At 37.2% G+C, this 16,440-nt stretch overlaps 1 protein-coding gene across 2 annotated transcripts in view; it reads left to right on the forward strand.

The window, feature by feature from the left end:
• GABRB2 (gamma-aminobutyric acid type A receptor subunit beta2) overlaps nt 1-16,440 on the forward strand; it is a 238,274-nt gene that overhangs the window by 77,347 nt on the left and 144,487 nt on the right. For both annotated transcript variants that reach the window (XM_030328030.1, XM_030328039.1), the window contains exon 5: nt 1,994-2,214. In XM_030328030.1, the coding sequence (XP_030183890.1) occupies nt 1,994-2,214 (221 nt within the window). The remainder of the gene's footprint in view (nt 1-1,993; nt 2,215-16,440) is intronic.

Genomic DNA, 16,440 nt, shown 5'->3' on the forward strand with positions numbered 1-16,440 from the left:
GGACCGCGAGATCGTGACCTGGCTGAAGTCGGACGCTTAACCGACTGCGCCACCCAGGCGCCCCTGATGTGTCATTTAAAAATAAATGAAATGAAAATTGGTGTGACAATTAGCAGAGTTATTAGGGTCCGTCTGGTGCATTTCTTAGCAGGCTTTGCCTTGCTGACAAATAACAGGAATTAGCACATGACACTGGATTTCACAGTAGTACCATTTATTTAGCCCAAAAGAGAATACAGTTTCTGTGTCCAAACGCATCTCAGCTGACTGAGCACTTTCCAGACAGCATTATCTCCCCTAAATCTCAATGAGGTTTATTATGAAAGAAGCATAAATAGCTTTATCTTCTAATAGAGATAATTATAAAATACTCAATTTTATCTCCAAGAATTGGAAATCACAAAATGTGACCTCTTAAGCACCATATAAATTGCCTATTTTATTTCCTATTTTTTAGGCTATAACACAGAGTCATGCAAAAAGTGTATCTATTCCTTTTCATATTTTCTAGTTATGTAATTCGTAAGTCTACAAGGTTGCTTTTACTATAAATCAAGAAGCTGTTTTAGAGATCTTCATTCTATTTTTTTTTTTTTTTTTACAAAAGCAGAGTGCTTCAGAGCAGTTCAGATCACTGACTAAAGTGATGGAAATTTCATCTACAATTATTTGATATAACTTGAGGATATTAATGTTTCTTTTGTTAGAATAGAAGGTTGGTTCTACACTTCTCATTCAGAAGTTAGCCCTATACTGACTTCTGAATAAGATCAAAATTTGTATATTTGTGAAACAAGGAAAGATGTTTACTTTTTTTGCAGAAGGATTATACTTTTCCCATTAAAACTTTTCAGTGTTTTTAGCAGATAATATCTTACAAGCTGTATTTCTAAATTATATAACCAAATTAGGATGTATAAATATCAATGAGGGTTGGAAGAATTCAGGGACTTCACAGAGATTTTATTGTGTATCTCATCTACAAAAGTATGCAAACGTGCAGAAATCCAGTAGGTGTACCTTATTGGATATTCATTCATTCAATCGTTTGTTCATTCATTCACCATTTGTGCCCTAGGACACAGTTTTCAGGTTGCAGAAATGATTAATACATGATTCTGTTTTTTTTTTTTTTTCCAAAAGCCCTCAAGTAGGGCACTGTGAAATGATTTTAAAATAAATTGGTAATTATCTTTTCCAATGAATATTTGGTCTTTCATTAAATCATTCAAATGAAGGTGAGAGAGCAATTACATAGTGCCCATAGGCATCTAATGGATAAAACATGCACAATACATAGTAAATGCTTTATTCATAATATATAGCTATTTGTATTTTACAAATTGCATTTGAGTTATACATTTAGTTGTCATAATCTGTGTAGATCAGGTATGTGTTGAAAGCCCCATTTGTAGTTAAGGGAACTTAAGCAAAAAAGAAGTTGTGTAAATTTACATGCTAGAAACAATTGAGAAATACAGGAGCTGAGACTCCAAGACCAGTTGCTCACTTTATAGCAACCCATTGTTTCTCAAAAGCTAAGAGCCTGGCCTGATAATTTAGTATCCTGTGATTAAAATCCTCTTGAAATACTGACTGAGTTAATATTGTTTAGATTACTGAGAAGCTACACAAATCTCAGTGTAAACGTCGCCTCTCCTGGGAAATTCACCCTGATTAAATGGGTTAGGATTCTCATTGACAAACTAAGTAATTATTCCTTACCATCTTTCTTCCTGGGTAAAATATAATAATAAATTTTGCCAAGATATGCTCTCTTCACTTCTGTATTTACAGTGCCTGCTACAGTGCCTGATACATAGCAAGTTTCAGTAAGAATGGGTTTAATAAATTAATATTTGCCTATATATGAATAATATATGTTTCTGGGGTTTGGCTGTATATATTTTCTTTTCTTATGAATACTAAAGTGTTTGCCTAACTCCCAAGTCCACTTGGGTACAAAATAACCATTTTCTTCTCACATTCACAGGATTATACCTTGACAATGTACTTTCAGCAAGCCTGGAGAGATAAGAGACTGTCCTATAACGTAATACCTTTAAACTTGACTCTGGACAATAGAGTGGCAGACCAGCTCTGGGTGCCCGATACCTACTTTCTGAATGATAAGAAGTCATTTGTGCATGGAGTGACTGTCAAGAACCGCATGATCCGCCTGCATCCAGATGGGACCGTTCTTTATGGCCTCAGGTCTGTAGTGTCCGTTTCAAAATTGAACTTTTTCTGAATGAAATCGTTATTGATTTTTATTGGAGGGGAATATTGTGATGTTTTCCTTATTCCTCCTTTGGTTCTGTGATAAGCAGTTAAATCTCCTATCCAGTAGACATCTGAGAGTTTAGGGGAGCATGTATACAAAGGGACTTAGTCCTAGCTAAAAATAATTTTTTCTGAATTATCTTCTAACATCAGCTGCTGATCCTAAAGCTGCTTTCTTTAAGGAGTAAGGATAAACAATCAAAATAGCTGGGCTATAGTGCTTAATTAGAATGGAAACAAATTATGAATGCTGAATACTTGTTTGAGCATGGCAGATTTCTGTTTAATAAATTTCTCCTAAGCTGTGTGAATTGGGTCTGGTTCTCTGGTGACAGGAAGGCTTTTTGTGCCCTCTCTCCCTCCAAGGAGTAATCAGACTTGCAAATAAATAAAGTTGTTATCTCATGTTTACTAATAATGAACTTTCATGTCAGTAAACAGTTGTGGTGCTCTGCTCTTAAGGTGAGGATGGATTGCAAAATAAAAGTTTCTTCTTTTAGAGTTTATTTTTGTATTAAAAGCAATAGATGGTTTCCTGAAAGAAAAGGGAGAAAAAAGATATCTATCTTACCCTGAAAAATTACATTATTACAATATAAAGGGTTTCTTTGCATTATTGGGAAGAAGCTCTTAATTCTGAAATGTTACATTTTCTCTGACTTATTATTACATAAATGTGTGGTTACCCTATCATAATTATGATGGTAGCAACAATGGTGTTATTCATTTATTAGGGGTTAGTGGTCAGATATTGAGTTAAATCATCAATGCTTTCCATGCATTGTTATAGTTAGTCTGTACAACAACTTCATGAGTTAGAAACTGTTACAATTTTTATTTTCAAATGAGGAAACTGAGGCTGATACAACTTGCCTAAAATCACAAAGAAAGTAAGCTATGAAGATGAGATTTGAACTCAGATCCAAGTTCTGAGTCACAGCTCTTAATCACTACGTGGGGATACTTCTCACTCCCACATTTTTCTTATCTATTATGTCTTGTTTTCATTAACTGGTATATTCTGACAGTCACATTGTTTAGGTGCTTATGTTTATTTTTGACAGAGAGAGAGAGAGAGAGAGAGAGAGAGAGCGCATGAGCGGGGGAGGGGTAGAGAGAGAGGGAGACACAGAATCAGAAGCAGGCTCCAGGCTCTGAGCTGTCAGCACAGAGTCCGATGCAGGGCTCGAGCTCACCGCGCGATCATGACCTGAGCCGAAGTCGGATGCTCAACTGACTGAGCCACCCAGGTGCCCCTGTTTAGGTGCTTATGAACCAGCTTCTTTGTTGATCATATTTTTTAGAGAAAGTAGCATTTGGCTACCAAGGGAGAGTGGGTAAGGGTGAGGAACAGAGGTAGCATGATTGTGCTCTGTGTCAGCCATTAGAGGTAAGAAGATGGACTGGATATGGGCAGTGTTCACATGCGTGTCTTAGAAAATAGAGAAATGCCAAAGAGATAAATTGACTGGCAGTGTCTGCAAAGATTCCACCAAGGTGGTGGGCTTTGAAAGTGCTAATGGAAAGAACTGTGTTAACAGTTATATTTTGCTAAATTTACCACTTGGAATGAACAATAAAACATTTGGTGTGGGGTGCTTGGGTGGTTCAGTTGGTTAAGTGTCCAACTCTTGGTTTTGGGTCAGGTCATGATCTCATGGTTTGTGGGTTTGAGTCCCCCCTGGAGCTCTTGCTGCCAGTGTGGAGCCTGCTTGGGATTCTCTCTCTCCCTCTCTCTCTCTCTCTCTGCTCCGCCCCTGTTCACTCTCTCGCTCTCTCTCACTCTCTGTCAAAATAAATAAATAAACTTAAAAAAAATTAGGTGTCACAAAGACTTTGATGAGAGGGTGACCATGCAGGCTGTGGGGGAGATGGGGGATGAAAAGAGGTTTCAGTTCCCACTTTTTAAGAGTTAAGCACAGAGTGTGGTCAGAATCCTGAAGAAGGAGCAAGGAGCCATAGAAATAACGTTATCCACTCGGCAGTAAATGAGGGGGAGGACTGGCAAGTGTCAAGTTCTGGCAAAGCACCAGACCTAGTGCTGGAGGCATTTGCCCAGCAAATCACTTAATTTGCACAGCAATCATGCAGAAATTACCCTGAGCTCTTCCCATTTCCTTGCAACACCCACCTTGAAAGCAGAGAACAAGTTGTATTCTCCTTTGTATATCCAACACTGACAAAGTGCCTACACCATAAATATGCTCAATAAAGGTTGTCAATTCTGAATTCACATGCAAAGTTGAATGGATGGGAAAATCAACAATCAAGATGTCTTTGGAATTGAGAAGGAAAAGAGAGGACCAATATAGATGATAAATAAGGCTTCTTTATATCATTATATACTCAGACAAAAACATTGATGACTGCTCAGTCTTATCATTGAGACCAACTATATGACATTGCGTAACTCAAACTCACAACAATAGAAAATCATCATTCTCTTATCCCCTCTTCTAACAAGGGTGTCGAACACGTCTGACATGCATGAGATTAACACTACTAGACAGAGAAGGCACATGAATTGTAATTGTTCCAGCAGTTGTATTGTTAATTCTGATTTTGAAATGGATAACAAGTTTTTCAAGAAATTTACAAGTATCCTAGTCCACTTTTTACCGATAAATAATAGAATGATTTATTTCATGGCAAGAAGCTTAATGCAGACCACATACTCCCTTCTCAACTCCAGGAGGTTCATTTGCAATATATAAGTAAAAGGAATGCAATTAAAATTACCATGGTAGGGTTGATTCCACTCTACATAGTCACTTTTCCTATTTACCCTAAAACTCCCCTCCCATTGAGATCCATACACATTGGCAGGGACAAGGGAGGTAGAGAGAACATTCAGAGGATCTGAGTAAATTTCTTTTTGTAGGATTTTCTTTAGTGAAATGTTCAAGCATTAAAACATAGAAAGGAGAAAGTAGTATGCAAAATATTAATGCTTGTTTAATTTTATCATTGGTATATAGGATTTCATTGTGCCGGTCTTTCAGTTTTTTGGTAGGTTTGAAAATTTTTATGATAAAATTTGGAAAAGGAAAAATGTTATGTGTCAGAGACCTAGGAATATCTGGTTCGAATATCCAGGAAATATCATTTAAGATTTAAAAGTCTGTAGCCAAGAAATGCTATTTTGGTCTCTTGGAGGTAGGGAATCATCTATATATGTTATTTACTTTCAGGAGCTCTGTCTGAAAATGAGATCAGCACATCTCAAAGGTTATGTGACTCAGGGTGGGATCCTTGACCATAGACAACCAGGTTAAGCCATAACCCAGGAAGGAGTGGTCAAAACTCTTCAGTTAAAACCTTGATGACCTCCTTATGAAATCAGTTGTCCTTCTGCATGAGTGGCCCTTTGCATCTGATTGTACACAGCAGGAACTCTGAGTGCACTCATACGGATACCTTATGTTTGGAGATCAGGAGCTTTGAGGATAGCGCACTAGCTACTCAGCAGGCTTGCATTAAGATACAGTGGCTTTGAGGAACCACATACATAAATGGATATAAGTGGGCAATGCAACCAACTTCCTTAACAAAGTGTAATGATAATGAAACTTAGGTTTTAGTTTGGGCTTTAATAATAAACTTCTCTTTGAACCTTGAGTGCCTTATCCAGGTTTTAATTTCCTCATATATAAAACAGAGGGGGTAAATTAGATGATACCAGTATGCTATGGTTTTTATAACCTGTCATCCTCTGAATCAATAATTAATGAATCTAAAAGAATATATAATCTAACATCAGAGTAGAAAATGAAATTACATATTTGGAGTAGCATAGTAACTGGTAGATAATAAGTGTTCAGTGCTACTATTTAATGAATAAATTAATGTAGGGATATTTGAAGGCTGGCACAAGGAAGGCTTCGCATATCAAGGCCGTTGTTTTATATTATAGAATTATACCCCAGTTGTCTTTCACAATTCAGCAAAGTAGGACACCAGGTCCATGGTGTAGAATGAGAAGAGTGTCAGAGAGCAAGTGGACTGAAGACAATGGGGAAGGTCTATCCCAGGCAAATCTAGAGTGAAAAAGGGAACCACTAAAAAAAATGTATAGTGGAGCCAGTTAACTCCAGCCATTGCATTTGGCAGTGTGAGATCTGGAGCAAGGAAAATGGATGCCTGGCTTGAGACCCAAATGGCAAGGCAGACTTTAAAAGCTGCCCTGTGGGTGCCTGGGTGGCACAGTCGGTTAAGCCTCTGACTCTTGATCTTGGCTCGGGTCGTGATTTTGCAGTTTGTGAGTTTGAGCCCTGCTTCGGGCTCTGCACTGATGGTGCGGAGCCTGCTTGGGATTCTGTCTCTCCTTCTCTCTACCCCTTACCCACTTGTTCTCTCTCTCTCTCTTTCTCTCTCTCTCTCTGTCTCTCTGTCTCTCTCTCTGTCTCTCTCAAAATAAATAAGCATAAAAAAATGAATGAATAAATAAATAAAAACTGCTCTGTAGCCCCAGCCCAGTGCCTCATTTGTTGCATGCACTCAGTAACTTTCATTTAATTAGACGTTGTGCAGTTTCTTTTAAAAAGTCTTTCCTTTTCTTCCCCTGATGTCCTATCATGTGTGTCTATTTTCTCAACTTATTTAACAGTCTATGGGATACAGGAATGATTAACAAAAGTTATAAATAGTACCTTTTTAAAACTTAAATTTATAGTTTGTGGCTAAAGAATAATGAAATCTTTGAATATAGATTCTCACCTTCACTCTTGACTGGTTGATAGCTCAATTTCACCAATTTGATTATAAAATCAGATTCCTCTTGTCTTTAACAATGCTATTTAGAGATTTCTGTCAGGAGATATATATTCCTCTGTCAGGAGGAAGAATATTTTCTCAGGACTAACCCAGCTGGATAATTTGTGACAAATGAGTTTCTAGTTGATGAAGCCGAAGAATTCCTAGCAATTTACAAAGGAAATATTTCAAACAGAGTAACTATATATTATTCTCAAATAAGATTGGCCCATTCAAATCATTTTCAGAACAGTTCAAGGAAAAATAATATAGAAAATATTGGATTTCTTTTAGGGAATCCAGCAAACCCCTACCAGGTAAACACCAGATTTAATCTGTGGTTGGTATTATAAAGAATGCTAGATAGAATTTATATTGTTATTTACTTACAATAGGAAATATTTGTTGGATTTCAAAAAGTAAATGAATAATTACATTAAGCAGAAAATTAGGAGGCCTTGTCTTACAATTAATAGTTCTTACAATTACTCATTTAAGTGACTTCTAAATTTTATTCTATCTCCCCAAATTTTGTATTCCTATGATTTTGCTAATGGGTGGCACAAATATATTAGGTATATATACTCCCACCTTTCTTTGTGTACATAAGCATTTAACATGATATTTCAGTTACTTAGCAGTTATATTTATCTCCTTGAAAATATCTGATTGATTAAGAAATCAAAACCAAAATCATTACATTCTGGCATACAAAAAACCCCCTGAATTATCAAATGATGACATCTTTTTTTAATATAATATATATTTTCATTAACATTTAAGATATGAATCCAAATTGGACTGCATATTATTTATATCATAAGCATTTTATCAAACATTAGAAACTCTTCAACAAACATAATTAAGACAAAAGACTTCCTATCAGGAGGTGGTAGATATTTATTATTAAAAAATTAGAAAATACAGTTATGAAAATAAAATTACTCTTAATTCTATCACCTAGAGATATCTGTACAGACACTATCTGTACCTTGCTTTATAGTCTTCTAGACACTTTTCTAGTAAAAAAGCTTATAGGAAATTTTTTATAAAACAGATTTACATTTTATATACTATTTTGTGACTTGAATTTTTTTCTGTGACAAAGGATGTATCATAAACATGTTTTCATGTCACTATAACCCTCCTCACCACCATTCTTTAGCCATTATGGGACATATTTGGGATATATTTCTTTATCCCATACAGGATATGGTTTATGGTTTTCATATAAGGTGAAATATGTGGTTGTTGCTATGAAATTCAGGACTACCATTTAAAATTTACTTAATATTTTAGTGACAGGCAAATAAAAAATATAAATTGTGGCACCATTTATAGTCTTATAGTTGTGCTGTTACAATTTGTAGTCTCACTGGTTAAATAGATGACTCTGGAGATGTACTAATGCTGATTTTATTAGGCCAGTTCTTATGGAAAGAATGACTTAGTCTTTCAGTAATAGCTGACCCATCTAAAAATAGCTGTTTGTCTTTTGGTCTGGGGGGAGGGGGCTTGAGTTCATGTGTCTATACACCTCCCATATGTAGTATTAGATCAGAAGCATGTCACTTCTGATTAAAGGTTCACATTCTTAAAGAAAATTTCAGCAGGAAGCAGAAGGCAATTCACCCACCTCCTGCTATGTATGTTCTGACATTGGGAAAATGGCAAAGGATAATGTTAGCTTGTAATGAATTTAGACAGGCAAGATTTTGTTAATTTTGTCTTCTTCCTCTATTCCTAAAGTTTTACCACAGGATATTAAACAAGCAAATAATCAAGTAGCCATCCCTCACTGAAACATAGTCTATCAAACATTAAAATATCAAGTTCTACTCAGATTTTCTAATTGCTTTAATTAATTTTCTTAGAGATATTGATTGCATTTGGTCAAGCAGAAAAACAGAAATTTTATTAAGAATATCAGTCCTAATGGCCAGGGTGCGACGCCCTGCTCTCTAGACTTTCTCATTCTTCTGAGAAGGAAAAATCATCTTCATCTTTCTCCAACTCTGTGGGAAACAGTGCATGCAATCATAGTGTTTTATAGAATATATCCAGTCCAAGGAGCTATAAATAATTTTTTTAGTGTTTATTTACTTATTTTGAGAGAGAGAGAGAGGGTGCAAGCAAGGGAGGGGCAGAGAGAGAGAGGGGGAGAGAGAATCCTGAGCAGGTTCCTCACTGTCAGCCCAGAGCCTGATACGGGGCTCGATTTCATGATTTGTGAGATCATGACCTGAGCTGAAATTAAGAGTTGAATGCTTAACCGACTGAGCCACCCAGATGCCCTGAACTGTAAATAATTTTTATAGAGATTTCTTGCTTATTATTTTCCCTATTTAGAAATAATAGCTGACATCTTCAAGTTCACCTCCTTTTTTAGGAATGAGAAGAGGGATGTTCAGAGAGGGAAGGGACCATGTCTAATATCACACAGTTAATGGCAAAGCACAGAGTAGAACACCAGACTCCTAATTCTTAATCCAGGGCTTGTTATTGGTGCTGCTGCTGCTGCTGCTGCTGCTGGAGTCATTTGGTTGTATGGAGTCATCATTGTCTGACTGACGTCAGCAAATAAGTCAATTCCTAATCGAAAAGAGTAGAATCAGGATCACACCATTCTTTGGACTTGAGACATGGAGGCAGTGTGTATTTAGCAGCCCTAAGAAATAATCTAGGGCTCTTTCTGTTGCCACATTTTGCTGGACTTCTAGATAAAAAAAAAAAAAATTAAAGAGGAAAAGAAAGTCTGCCCACTATCTTCTTCTTAACTTTTACTGACTCATAGTGTTCCAGTAGTCTGTGGGTCTCATTCACTGTCAGCTGAATGGGTCCCTAGTTGTCCTCATGTCCACTGATTTCAGTCACATGACAGCTGTAGATGTGGCAGCCCTGAAACCAAAGATGTGAAAGAACTTCTGGGGAAAAGAATGACCAGAGACTCCAGGGGTTTTCAAAGAAGGGCAGAAACCAGCCCTATGCCCAATGAGAACATACGTCTGGTATTGAAGGCAAAGGAGTGCCATGGAACTGGGCCTTGTCTCCAATGGAAAGAAGCATTAAAATCATCGAGGACACATTATTCATAGGCTCGTGAACGTATCTGTATACAGCATCGCTATACATAACACATTTTGGAGTTAGCACTTACATATTCCTGATTTCATTGGGAGTGAACTCTCTAGGCCACAAGAATACTGTCAGCATGGAAAGAAGCCAGATCTTCACTTTTTAATTTAATATAATTTAATTTAATTTGATTATTTAACTTATTTTATTTTAAGCAAAGTATTTCCTAGTGGATGATTAAAATTATAGCTGTTACATATATGTTTGTATACAGGTGTTTATCTCTATTTATAGATATAAATATGCACATGTATCAATTTATAGGTATATAAGTATGTGTACATATGCATATGTGTGTATATATTTGGACATATGTATGTCAGCAACAGGTTTTTTTCCTCTGTCTTATGTTAAAACTGAAGAAAACAGAAGGGACTTCCATAATTCTGACCTTCAAACAGTGTAGATAGTCCTCAGCATTAAAGATAAAGTCTTCTCCAGTGACGTTTGGGGTAACTTTTGTAACACTCTGATTTCATGAAATCAGTGAATTTTGTTGGCAGCTTTTGCTGGCAACTTGCTTGGAAAATAAGAAAAATACAGTTAACCTAGATAGTCTTTGTAAGGAGTTAGCTCCTGTCAGATTTTTAATTAGACAAAGACCTTTCAAGTCAAATATAAATGAGCACTTGTTTAATTAAGAGAGTGATTACCTGCTATTGGTAGTAGTCGTGGTAGGAGCAGTAGTAGTAATGTGTATCAAGTACTTTCTATATGTCATGCCCTGAATTATCTGTATTAAACAACCCTGTGAAGGAGGCTACTGTTATTTCCATTTTATAGTTGAGAATACTGAAGCTTTGGAGAAGTAAATATCTTGCTGGTTGGTTTGAGGCTCAGAATTGAACTCAAAGCCCAGGATCTCAGTCACTTCCTCAGACTCTGCAAAAATACAGTATCTGTCCAGGTAGATGGATGCAAAAGACCCTTAGGGAAAGCAGGTACTGAAAATCTTGACGGAAGAAGAATGGAGAGCCCAAATTTCCAAGGCTCATAAAAGGAGCCTCCCCCTAGAGAGACTGTCCGAGTCGCTATTCGTAAATAAATAATTATGATTTTCTCAGTCTTAAACAGGCTCCATGATGGGGATTTGTGCACTGTTTTTGGCTAGCCTGTAGCCATTTCCATATTTATAGCACGTATAGTATATCCCTCAGGTGTAAGTTAATATCATCACCCCTACTTTCATCCTTTATCCTTGGGGGATTTTCTCTTGTACAATTTAGATGCAGAAAGTTATTTTTGTTTCCTGTTTTTGAATCCTCAAGTTCAAGGAAGTTTGAGTTGAAGTTCAGTTTGAATTGGGGGTATAGGGATTTTGAAATTCTCTTCTTTTCCAGAATAGTATAGCCATATTGTGGAGTTTGGTTGCAGACTAAGTAAAAAGCAGCCACTTCAAGATTAGATTAAATCTCAGCCAAAGATGTAATACCTTAGTAGAAGTGAGAAGGCCACCTAGCTTTTTGGCTCCTAGGGTCTCTGAAAGCCACTCTAGAGTTACTCTGTCCAGCTTTCTGCTGGATTGAAGATGCTGTATTCCTCATAATCTGGGAAGGAATTACCCCAGTAACCTGTACACTTTCATGTCAAGAATTCACAGATGTCATTCTTACACTCAGATCCTTGACCCTAAGTCTACCATCAGTACTCATCCTGAGGAAGGGGGGACAGAGAAAGTACTAAGCTTAGTCATACCTCTGACTTTCAGGCAACTGGAAAAGTACCTTTGTCTGTAAGACTATTAGGGAAGATCCCAGAGTACACTGAAGAAAATCTGTATTTGTTTTGTGGCATAAGTAAAAAAAAAAGATTTATTTCACTGAAGTGTTTTTCAGCCTATTCCCCATGGAGAAGAAAAAAAAAAAATTAAAGGAGATAAAAGGCAATGTAACCTAAGGATATCATCTCTAAAATTTTTTGTTAAAGGACTTTTGGTTAAAGTTTTAATGCCTTGATTTGCTAAATGGTTAGTAAGAGAGGATTTCTTGCGTATCCTTACCTTTTTATTCTGGAGGTCACAAATAAAAGCAAACCTTCCTTTTGGAAACCAAGCCAGTATAATAGCTTAAAGACTCAAATCACAGTCACCACATTATAAAATGCTCAAGCTATTTTACTTCTCAGAAGCAGCCCATTATCTGCACTCTTATGGACAGAATAAAAGGCAACAAAATGCTAACTGGCCATAAATCCTTGGAGGAAGATATTAATTCCATGTTGGGTTGTTCTCACTAGCCATAATAGAGAAAATAATTAGGACTTTTATTTTAGCAGCTGTAATAGTCTAACAACTAAGGGAAACTGAAAAAAATCAGGATAAAGACCAAAACTTCTTGTGGCATCAATATGCTGGGAGGCATTTTCCATCACTGCATAGTGAGGCCACAGAACACAGGAAAAGCAGTGTTGCCCAAGGATCAAGAGCCTGGGTTTGGGATCTGACTGCCTTGTTTCAAGGACTTCCTCTGTCACAAATTAGCTGTGCTTCATCTTTCTGACATTCAGCTCCCTTGTCAGTGATGTAGGGCTTTAGAGTACCCCCACCTTATAGGATTACTGGGGAGATTAAGTGAACAAAGATTTGTAAAGCACTTAGTAGAGTCCTCAGCACACACTGACTTCTCTGTAGAGATTAATTGCCATTGTAAGAATGCCACATGTGTCTAACTTTGACCTATCCTTCTATTTTCTGTTGTGATTAGTACCAGATGATATTTGGCAAGAGGGGATAGCGGTGTTAAATCCTTATTATGTACCAACACTGTGCTAGGGTGCTGGGGTTACACAAAGACACATGAGACAACCAAAAATTGAGACTCAAAACCTGGAGTTTAGTGGGATGAGAAGATATGTAATAGTGAGATGAAGAGCAAAGTAGGATAGGATAGTGCAAGAGGGCCAGGTTCTGGAGTTTGAGGGTTTTTTTTTGTAGGTTTTGTGGCTTTTTAAAAAGTTACCTACCAACTTTAAGTTGAAAATAATATCATTTAACTTATGGGAATATAATCAGAATTAAATAATGTAACTTAGGTAAAACAGCCAGCACCCAGTAGGTGGGTAATAAATACTTGTTGTGGTCTTATTCATTGGTGCAGTTACCAAGATAACGGCAGTCATCAAAATCAATTAGGCACATGCTGTATATATATCGTTTGCTGCTCATTTGTTATACCTTCTGATCCTCAAATAATCCCATCTGGCAGATACTCATATCATTCCATTTTTATAGAAAAGGAAACTGAGACCTAGACAAATCCAGTAACTTGTTCAAAGCAGCACAACTTCACGTGTCAAGCCTGGGAATAGAATTTAAGCTGTTTGACTCTAGAGTTTATGCCCTTCATGTTCTAATAGGTTTAATGCAGGGGAACGGCCCAGTGAATGGCCTAGGAGGTAGCAGAGCAGACACAGACTCACTCAGAATTTTCATTAGACTGATAGCTAATTGCTGTTAGTAATGGTGACTACCCTAATGTTAGGAATGTCTGTGTAGTGTACTCAAAGGAAGCATGAGAAAATACTAGTGTTTTAATTTATGTTTAATGAAACAAGGCCATTGTAGTCAAGTGAATTTCTGAACCCGCAATTCATTTATCCATCAATCCACCCAATCAGCTGCCATGTAAGCACTTCTTATTTCTCTAGGTGGGGAATGGGGGTGCAGAAGTGAATAAGCCAGACATAGTCCCAAACTCCAGAGGCATGTACTTAATAAAGGAAACATATAAACCACCAGCAAAAAAAAAAAAAAAAAAAAAAAAAAAAAAAAGGCTATTTAATAATAAACTTGAGGGTTGCAAATTGTGATAAATTCCATGAAGAAAATTAAACAGAATGAATGATCTGATAAAGAGTGATGATTGGGGCGCCTGGGTGGCGCAGTCGGTTAAGCGTCCGACTTCAGCCAGGTCACGATCTCGCGGTCCGGGAGTTCGAGCCCCGCGTCGGGCTCTGGGCTGATGGCTGGGAGCCTGGAGCCTGTTTCCGATTCTGTGTCTCCCTCTCTCTCTGCCCCTCCCCCGTTCATGCTCTGTCTCTCTCTGTCCCAAAAATAAATAAACGTTGAAAAAAAAAAAATTTAAAAAAAAAAAAAAAGAGTGATGGAGCAGGGGGGTGGAATCCTATCTGAGGAGTGACATCTGAATCAAGATGTTATTTATCAAGACCAACAGCCAGAAATCTGAGCAATGATCCAGTTAGAACAAAAGCACCATGGTCCTAAGGACAGAACACACTTATGTGCTCACAGGAAGAAAATTAAGTAATGCTGCTTTACCCCAAATTTCTGTTTCCTCTCTATCACATTTCTTCATTTTGTGTGCTTTATAACTAAATGCATTTTTCATAAACACTATACTAATAGTAAACAGTAAAATAAATAAAAATAAAACAGTAAAATAGTGTTTACTATTGGCCATGTTACAATAAATGATAATCTCCATGAGAGCAAAGACCTCTATTTTTTCCCCCTGCTGTATCCCAGCAACTTGCATAGTGCCTGTCTCAGAAGGGTCAGTGCAAAACTATTTGTTAAATGAATGTCTGCAAGAATGAATAACTAATAGTAGTTTCTCCACAGTACTTCCTATCTTATCAGTGTAACTACCTGACTTTGTTTATCAGTTAGAGGGGATCCTGTGGTCTCTGGAGGCTTATCTCAAATTGATTTATCATTCAGTATCAATGCAAGCAACTCAGGCAAAATCACATCTAATGTTTTTAAAGAATGGATTTGCATTCTGAGGTAAATTAAGAAGAAAGAGAAGCATAAAATCAAATCGGTATCATGGAGAACCCAATTACCAAAGATTATTATGTTTTAATGAGGTGAAAAAATCTGATCGTCCTGCCTAGTAGACACCGTGTGCATTTCTCTTTATTAGTGGGGAGAACTACGTTACCAGTGAGATGGTACTAGAGGTGATACCGGTTCGACAGATGATAAGAAGGCATTCTGAAAACAAAGACAGGATCAGCATTTATCATGAATTCAGTTTTCCAGGTTGTGATTTAAATGCAAATGAGTTGACTGTGTAGAAATTTCCATTGGTGTAGTATTTTCGTATGTTATTTTATTATTTGCAGTCCCAGTGGTGTCTTAAAGGATACACAGAGATGTGAAGGTGAAGAGAGTTGTATAAATGTGGAATTTAGGTGACCCATATTAGCCTTCTACCACATAATGAGTCAGTGAGAAAACACTTTCTAATGAGAACTAGTGCTTTTCAGACACATACCTCGAAAAATTCATTATGGCTGAGTTAAAGGGAGATGTTCTTTTTTATTTATGATTATCAAATATTTTACGATTAAAATATGTATAGTTTCTCATTGATTTGTTTAGCAAGTAGCATATCCTTATGTTATTTGAACTATCTTGTTTATATTTCAGTGTGTGTGTGTTTGTGCACATGTGTGTGCACATGTATGTTTTCTCTGTGTGATAGGAGGCAAGGCAGGAAGTGGGAAGAGTGAGGGTTGACTACCATGTGGAAAAAAGAAGCATTTTTATTGCTCAGAACAATGTTTTTCCCAAATCATAAGTATTTTAGCCGTTTTGGCTGGAATCCATGGGTTGGAATCCATGGGTTGAACTAACTTCCTGTGGGAAGTTAGATATATGGAACACAAGGGTCAGTCTTCTGCCCATGTAATAGGGGTTTATGGTGTGATAATGAGAAACATTTCACCGCATCCCCAACTGGCCCTTTCTTAGCCCATTTAGTATGTGACAACTTTATATATCTCACTGCTTCACTAACATTATTCACTAATGGTTGGTTCATGGATCCTTGCTAAGTTACTTAATCTCTGCACAGTCAGTCATCACCCAGTGATGAGGGGATGAGACAACCCATAGGTCTGATTTTTATTTGGTGGAGGGTGGAGTTACTCTCAAGGAGGAAAAGTTTGTGTCAACTGCATGGGTGGCCTGGGACAGGGAAAGGATGCACACTGAAAGAACAGAGGGGAAAATCAACACAGGAGTGAAAATGCACTTCTAAAATCTAGGCATAAAACAAGTAGTATTTTAGTCTGAGAGGCCAAGTTCCAAATAATATGGATTACCTGACATTCCAATTTGAGAACACTAAGGATTGTGGAATCACCTACGAGGCTGAATTTGGTCTATGTCATTGGATGGGTTTTAGGGGTTTTTTTTTTTTAATGTTTATTTTTGAGGGAGAGAGAGACAGAGTGTGATTAGGGGAGGGGCAGAGAGAAAGGGACACAGAGAATCTTGAAGCAGGCTTCAGGCTCTGAGCTTTC

The sequence above is a fragment of the Lynx canadensis genome, chromosome A1, assembly GCF_007474595.2.
Source record: "Lynx canadensis isolate LIC74 chromosome A1, mLynCan4.pri.v2, whole genome shotgun sequence".
NCBI lineage: Eukaryota > Metazoa > Chordata > Mammalia > Carnivora > Felidae > Lynx > Lynx canadensis.